This window comes from Quercus suber, unplaced genomic scaffold (genome assembly GCF_002906115.3).
Source record: "Quercus suber isolate HL8 unplaced genomic scaffold, Cork oak 2.0 scaffold_2, whole genome shotgun sequence".
Taxonomy (NCBI): domain Eukaryota; kingdom Viridiplantae; phylum Streptophyta; class Magnoliopsida; order Fagales; family Fagaceae; genus Quercus; species Quercus suber.
Window position 1 is genome coordinate 1,835,825 of NW_027069469.1, and position 7,386 is coordinate 1,843,210.

Consider the following 7,386-nt stretch of genomic DNA (forward strand, 5'->3'; position numbering starts at 1 on the left):
CCTACAGGAAGACTAACTACAAAATATCCCAAGTTAGGAAAGGATCAAGACCCACCTAGCCCTTAAGACTCAAGGGAGCTGTCCATGCATACGTTCTCTCTCCTTATCATCGTTACTGGCGCAATTGGCCGACATACAATTCAAGCTAAAATCGTGCAGATCAAAAGAAAAAAGGAAAGGCAGGCTGCGTGTGCACAAATAAGCAATTCAAATGAATATAAAGGGAAATTAAATTCGCATTACAACGATGAGTCCGTAAAAGTTGCATGGCAAGAGCCACAGTACATAGAGGAGAAGCGCAACAAAATAAGATGAAACGGCGTGAAAGTAGGATGAGCCGAGACGCCAGGGAGTCTACTCTTTTTGCTCAGGCTGGACAAGGGCAACCCCTGATCCCTCCGAGCCCTGGCACGGCCTGCAAGGGTACGGCGAGAACAGCTGCTTCCTCGGTGGTGGGGGTTGGATCATCGGAAGGGATCTCCACTATCTCTTGGGGCACCTCCTCGCTTGAATGCTCCCCCAGTTTAGCAACCCCCACCTCTTCAACAATTTTCCCAGCCTTAGCGCCATTAGGGGCAGCCTCGCAGATAGTAGGGGGGTAATACACGCTCTCTGCCTTCCATAGGTCGGACGTGGCCTCCACCCCAGCTTGTTTGAGGGCCTTAGCCCAGACTTGGAAATAGTATCGTCTACACACCCCCGGGACTTGAGCTTTGTAGAAGGCCTCTACCGCAGCCACCCCATCAGCGTAGGCTGCGGTCTGAGCCTCCTCCTTGGCACTCTCGGCCATCTCCCTGCCATGGTCAGCCTCGTCCTTAGCCCGTCGAGCCTGGTCTCTGGCCTATTATGCCTCCCTCTAGGCCCCCTCGGCCTTTGTCACCTGAGCCCGCAGATCTACGATCAGATCCCTCGCGGTCTGCAATTACTTCTCCGCCTCGCCCAGGCGCCTTGTCTTCTCATTGGTCTGGTTCTGGGCACCCTCAAGACTAGACAGGGCACTGTCCCGCTCCCTAGTCACCGCCTTCAAATCCTCTCGGGCTTTGGCGAGGTCAGCCTCAGAATTCTTCAGAGCCCCGGTGGCCTGGAAGCGCCAATCACATTCCCGTTTGAGAGCCTCCTTCTGGTCGTTTGCCGCCCCTTCCAACATAAAGATAGCTTGGATAGCCTGCCAGAATAACCAATATGCTATAAGCCCAATAAAAGAAAAAGAGTGGGAGAAGAGTCGAGGTTATAGCCCTTACCATCCCCACATATCACTTGAGGCTGAGGAAGACCTGCTCGCTCGTCAAAGAGTTAAGCTCAGCCATATCTGCTGGGAGTAATAGGCTCCTCTTTAGCGCATCAACCACGCGTGCACCTTCGCCCTCACTGAAGTCCCTGAGGGAGGCGTTACCCCTCAAGGGCTCCCAACGGAGCATCGGGGCTGGGAGCCAGGCCTGGGCCTCAGAAGAGGTGGTGTCGACGACCTGCCTCTCCTGGCTCTTGTCGCCTATTTTAAGCGGCTTGGACGGCTGTAGAGTAGTGTCCTTCTCCTGCGAGGACATCGTCTTATCCTCCACAGGCCTTTTACCCTTATCCTTCTTCTTCTTGGGGCCAGCATGCACAAACCCAGAGGGCGAGTGCGTCTGAGAAAGAGAAGGAGGGAGCTTCTGCCGAGCAGAAGTCGACCTAGTCTTCGGAGGTGGAGTGGGAAGTTTCTGTTGGGACTCTCTCGGCTGGCCCTCAATCAGGTCCAGCAAGTTGATGGTGGGCTTTCTCTTGTAACCCATTGTCGGTCGAGAAGGGGCTTCTGCAGCAAGGAGGTCCGCTTCGGTCAAATTGGGATCACCCAAGTCCCCGGAAGGGTCCTCGGACTGATCAAGCTGAGCGAAAACTTCAAACGCGTCCCCTTCCCCCTCTGGAGCTTCCTCGGCAGCCTCGGCGAACGGTTGGGAAGAGGAGGGGACGGCTAGTGTGACAGCTTCCTGGTCGAAGGGCTCCTCGGGGAATGAAAATCCATCCTCGGTCACAGTAATCCTCTGAAGTTGAGGATCGTTGGCTCAGATGACGTGCTTTGGAACTGGGAACGATTTTTGGGCAGGTTTATACCCCAAAATTATGTGGGCGGCCCTAACCTGATTGTCGTCCTCGTTTATATACACCGACGCCCTCAGCACCTTCTGCAAATCTTCCCGGTTGACCAGATGGAAGTGACGCTCAAAAGCGTGCGGGTCTGCAAACGGAAAGCACCACCGCGTTAGTAAAAAAAAAAAGGGGGAAAGAAAAAAGACGAGAACTTGAAACCCCTTCTGTTTCCCACTGCCTCACTTGGTATTCCCTCTGTTGTTGGGCAGTGAAGGCCATCGTGCCACTCCCCTGACACGATGAGAAAATCCTCGTTGAACCCCTTGTTGGACTCGGGGAGGCACTGAATGAGCTGCACCCTGTCGTCTTTCGTCTTTAGGTAATACAACTTGCCCTTAAGAAGCTGAAGGTTATAACACCAGTTCACGTCGTGGTGGGTCAACCTCAGCCCCATCTTCTCGTTTAGGGCATCCACACAGCCCAGAATCCTAAAGACGTTTATCCCACACTAGGTGGGGGCTAACCAGAAGTGCATGAGGTAATCCCTCATCACTGGCCGCATGGGGATCGTCATCCCCCCTTCAAGGAAGGCGACTATGGGAATTACCACCTCGCCCTCCTGCTTGTGTATGCGCCACTCCCCGTCCTCACAATATCTTAGACCTACATTGCCGGGAATTCTGCGGTCGGTGATGAATTTCTCCATTGCTTCCGCGGTATCAACGTATTTCTTAAACCTACCCATCCTAGTTGACGCCTAAAAGAACTAAGAAAGAACAGGCGAAGTAGAAGAAAGAGTAGAGATAGAGCTTAGAGAGGGATAGAGCGACTTACTGAAAAGAGGAGGAGCTACTCGGACAGGCTTTTTGTACTGGAGGTGCTAGTGAGAGTGTGGCTGAACTCAGGAGGGGCACATGAGAATTTTTTATTACAAATAGGAAACAGGAAGAAGCGGTTCATACGGGTATTTATACCCCAAATCGAGGAACCGTGCGGGTTTTCCCGCCCATAAATGCGAGACGAACCTCCACCATTGGATGGATAACGCCTCATTAGACGTGGGGAGCATAGAGCCGCCTGAATTTAATGATGGGCACGTTACATGCTCCGAAACGTCAGCGACGTGCCTTGGGCAGATGAATAGACCCCAGTACTGACGAGGGGGGGGTAAGGCCGAGGATGTCAAAATCCTTCTTCCCGCCCGAGGATTCGTGCAGCAAGATTTTGAGGGGCTATTGTAGGACCAGAAAATCGGGTAGCCTTGGCCCACTCCAAGCCAAGCCCAAATGGCCCACGCCGAGGGTGCATGATGGGTCCGAGGATGACCCTGTCCTCGGGCGTCTGAGACCTCGGAAAAGCATGAGGACCACCTTACCAAAGGACTCCTGGAACATCCGAGGAGGAGAGGGCCCAGTGCCACGCGTTGGCAACAGAAGTACGCAGAAGGGGCAAGCCCTGAGCGAACTGTCACCTCGGCATTAAATACGCTCACCTAACCTTCCTGGCCGCATTAATGGGGATGTAACCCCTTGACAGAGCAACATCGATCAGGGTGAGCCACCTGAGCACGGATATGACCTCTGATGGGACAGACGGTCAGAAGGGAGGCCAATAAATGATCAACAGGAGGAGGAAGAAGGGGATATATAAGAAAGGTGAGCAAAATGCAAGAAGAGAGGGAAGAGAGAAAGAGTGAAAAGAGGAAAAAACCTCCTCGGCCATGGGCCAAGGAGCATCCCCCAGTTGTAAATTGTTCTTAACATCTTTCAATAAAAGAAAAGTAGTTCATGCTTCATGCACGCCGGCGAGCGCCTAAACCTTCGATCCACTCTCTACAAATTCATTGTTCTTGGTTCGTTAGGCCTGGGGGAAACCCATATCTTTTGGGTTACAAAAATTGACCCTACAAGATGAATTAACAAAAATATGTCTTTCTTTAAATTGTAAATCAAGGGGAGTAGGTTTAGAAAACCAATTCTTTCTAGGATATATGTCATCAATTTTTCCTTTTTTACAGTCTTGCGATGAAGATCCTAAAGTCAATTTATTAACTCGTAATTTGTCTATAAATTGTGATTCTAATTTATCTATGTCTGATGAATCTATCAAATCTGTTGGTTGGTTTTCGTCTTATGATTCTTCATCTTTTGAAGACTTAGTTTTCTTTATTGTATTTAATCTGATTTTTCAAGTTGTATCTTTAAGTACTGTAATTTCTATTTAACATATTGAAATTATTCAAAGTTTATTCTATAATTTTTTTTTCTTAAAAAAGAAAGGATTTTTCATGTAAATATTTGTGTTATTGTATGTTTGTGCTTTCTACGTGCTTGTTGAAATTTATTCACACGTATATTGAATTTTTCCCAACACAATGAAGTAGTTGGAGACGTTATATTAAAATTATTATTCTCGTCAAGTCGTCGAAGTAGTTGAAGCAACGATTCAACAATAAGTTTATCATTTTACAGTCAAAGAGGCGGAACGGAAGGAACTCTATAGTTATACTACAGAAAACTCAATCTCCCTTTCCGTGTATACTTGGCCTTTCTTGATCCTGGACTGTGTTTTACTTTGCAGACAATGTGTACAAGCTGGGCTTCCTGTGCTGTTCTGCTTTACCTTGTTCTATTTCTAACACCATGTTGTCCAATCCTAGTCACAGCCTTGCCAGCTCCCAGTTACCTGACTCCAAACGCTTCTACTTCATGGACCAACAGTCTTTCCGCTCCTGATTCTGTGAAATTTGATGATGGATCATTTGCGAGAATCATACTTGCACGTGAATTCGACCATTATTTTTATAAGATTGGTTGTGGTTGTGGCTTCTTCTATAATCAAACGCGCAACACTCATGTCTTTGCCATTTTCACTCTTTCTTATGTCGACGGCGACGCTGTCAATATTTCATCTAACGATCCAAAAGTAGTATGGTTTGCTAACCCAGAGAATTCGTTTAGCATTAACGCGACTTTGCAGCTTACTTCAGAAAAAGGTTTGGTGTTAAAAGATGCTAATGGAACTACAGTGTGGTCCACAAACATCTTCAGCAAATCCGTGGCTGCCCTAAACTTCACCGACATGTGCAACCTCCAGCTCTTGGATGACAAGAGTTCAACAGTTTGGCAGTCTTCTGATCACCCAACAGACACACTGGTTGTTGGCCAAAAATTGGTGGCAGGGCAGCAACTCACTAGTCAAGGAGGATTGTTTTCGCTCCATGTCACCAGGCAAGGAATCTTTGCTTATGTCAGTTCTAATCCTCCACAACGCTATTTTACTTATACAAGTGATAATACCAGTTATATTCAATTTCTTGAGGACAGAATGACTTTCTCCAGCAATACAAATAAAGATTTTCCTCTTCCTTCATCAAACTTCTTCCCAAATTGGTTTATGAGACTTGAGGCTGACAATGGACGCTTGAAAGTGTATGATACACGTTGGGGGGAGGTATTCGATTTTTTCGATAGATTAAAAGTTCTACCCTGTCTTTTCCCTACAGTTTGCGGCAATTACGGTATTTGTAGTAACGGCCAGTGTAGCTGTCCTAGACCTACAAATGCAACAAGCTATTTTCAGGCCACAGAGGAAACGCAACCTGACCATGGCTGCTCCCTGATTACTCCCTTGTCTTGTGAAGCTTCCAAAAATCACATTCTTTTAGAGCTCCAGAACATCACATACTTTCCCTTTACTCAAGACCACCCAGGTATAAATCCCGAGCTCCAAGATGTAAATTTAGATAGTTGTAAACAGGCTTGCTTAAAAAATTGTTCATGCAAAGCTGCTTTTTATAATTTGAGCAAAAGTTTAGGGAATTGCTATTTACTATCCCAAATTTTTTCACTAAAGGCCATTGATCAAGTTAATGCTAATCTGAAAGTATACATTAAGGTCCAAAATGTCTCGAGTTCAGATCCTCCTCGACAACAAACAAACCATAAAAAGAAGAAGCAAATTATAGTGGGATCTAGCCTCGGATCTTTGCTTGTTATGTTTCTTTTAATTGGAATCTTTGCTTTACTATTTTGGAAGAAGGAAAATGTAGATGAAGCTGAGGAGCATTATTTGGATCATGTAGCAGGGTTGCCCACAAGATATGCTTATGATGATTTGCATGCAATAACAGAAAATTTCAATAAGGAGCTTGGTGGGGGAGGATTTGGCACAGTTTTCGAAGGAACTTTACCTGATGGCACAAAGGTTGCAGTGAAGCGTCTTGATGGTTTTAGTCAAATCCAGAAATCTTTTTTGGCAGAGGTTGAGACAATTGGCAGCATCCATCATATCAATTTGGTAAGACTAATTGGATTTTGTGCTGAGAAATGTCATAGGCTTCTTGTTTATGAATACATGTCTAATGGGTCTTTAGATGGATGGGTATTTCACCAAAATCTTGAGATGGTGCTTGATTGGCAACATAGAAAGAAGATTGTCCTTGACGTTGCAAGAGGATTAACTTATTTGCATGAGGAGTGCAGGCAGAAGATAGTTCACTTGGATATAAAACCACAAAACATCCTTTTAGATGAGAATTTTAATGCAAAAGTCTCTGATTTTGGGTTGTCTAAACTAGTTGACCATGACCAAAGCCGAGTTGTGACAAACATGAGAGGGACTCCTGGCTACATGGCTCCAGAATGGTTAAGTTTGGTGATTACAGAAAAAGTAGATGTCTATAGCTTTGGAGTAGTGCTCTTGGAGATTTTGTGTGGGAGGAGAAATTTGGATCGCTCTCAACCAGAGGAAGCAATGCATCTACTTGATCTTTTCAGGAAAAATATTGAGGAGGATCAATTGTTAGATTTGGTTGATAAGTATAGTGAAGATATGCAATTACATAGAGCTGAAGTTGTGAGTATGATGAGGGTTGCAGCATGGTGTTTGCAAAATGATTTCACAAGGAGGCCTTCCATGTCCATGGTGGTTAAGGTCTTAGAGGGTGATGTGAATGTTGAATCTGACCTAGATTATTTCTTCTCTAATCCATCCTTACCAAACATGAGAGCTGGAGTTGAAAACCAAGAAGTGCATATTGTTACTACTACTCCATTACTTCCTTCAGTTCTTTCAGGACCACGGTGACTTTTCACTGTACCATCTTTATTGCTTGATTAATGAGGTCATTTGCATAGTTTTAATAAATTCTATCATCCAATAACTAATATTAGTATTTCGAATTTGATGGGGGGTTGAATCTTGGTCATTCCTGTGGCCATTTATTGGTACTAACGTGGCTCCTCTGTTACTAATATATGTTTCTTTATTTAATGTTGTTGTTGTCCTGTAGGTGACAATAAAATTTCAATTTGAGCTCTA

At 45.6% G+C, this 7,386-nt stretch overlaps 1 protein-coding gene across 3 annotated transcripts; it reads left to right on the top strand.

Annotated features, from left to right (window-relative positions):
* The first annotated feature begins 4,528 nt into the window (after positions 1-4,528).
* Positions 4,529-7,386, top strand: LOC136061294 (rust resistance kinase Lr10-like). 3 transcript variants are annotated; one of them, XM_065782409.1, is made up of 2 exons: positions 4,529-5,776; positions 6,149-7,386. In XM_065782409.1, exons 1-2 carry the CDS (start codon positions 4,648-4,650, stop codon positions 7,150-7,152), a joined length of 2,133 nt encoding a protein of 710 aa, XP_065638481.1. In that variant the 5' UTR covers positions 4,529-4,647; the 3' UTR covers positions 7,153-7,386. The 3 variants fall into 3 exon arrangements, with proteins under 3 accessions (XP_065638481.1, XP_065638511.1, XP_065638538.1); XM_065782439.1 differs by having other exon boundaries at positions 6,152-7,386; XM_065782466.1 differs by having other exon boundaries at positions 6,197-7,386.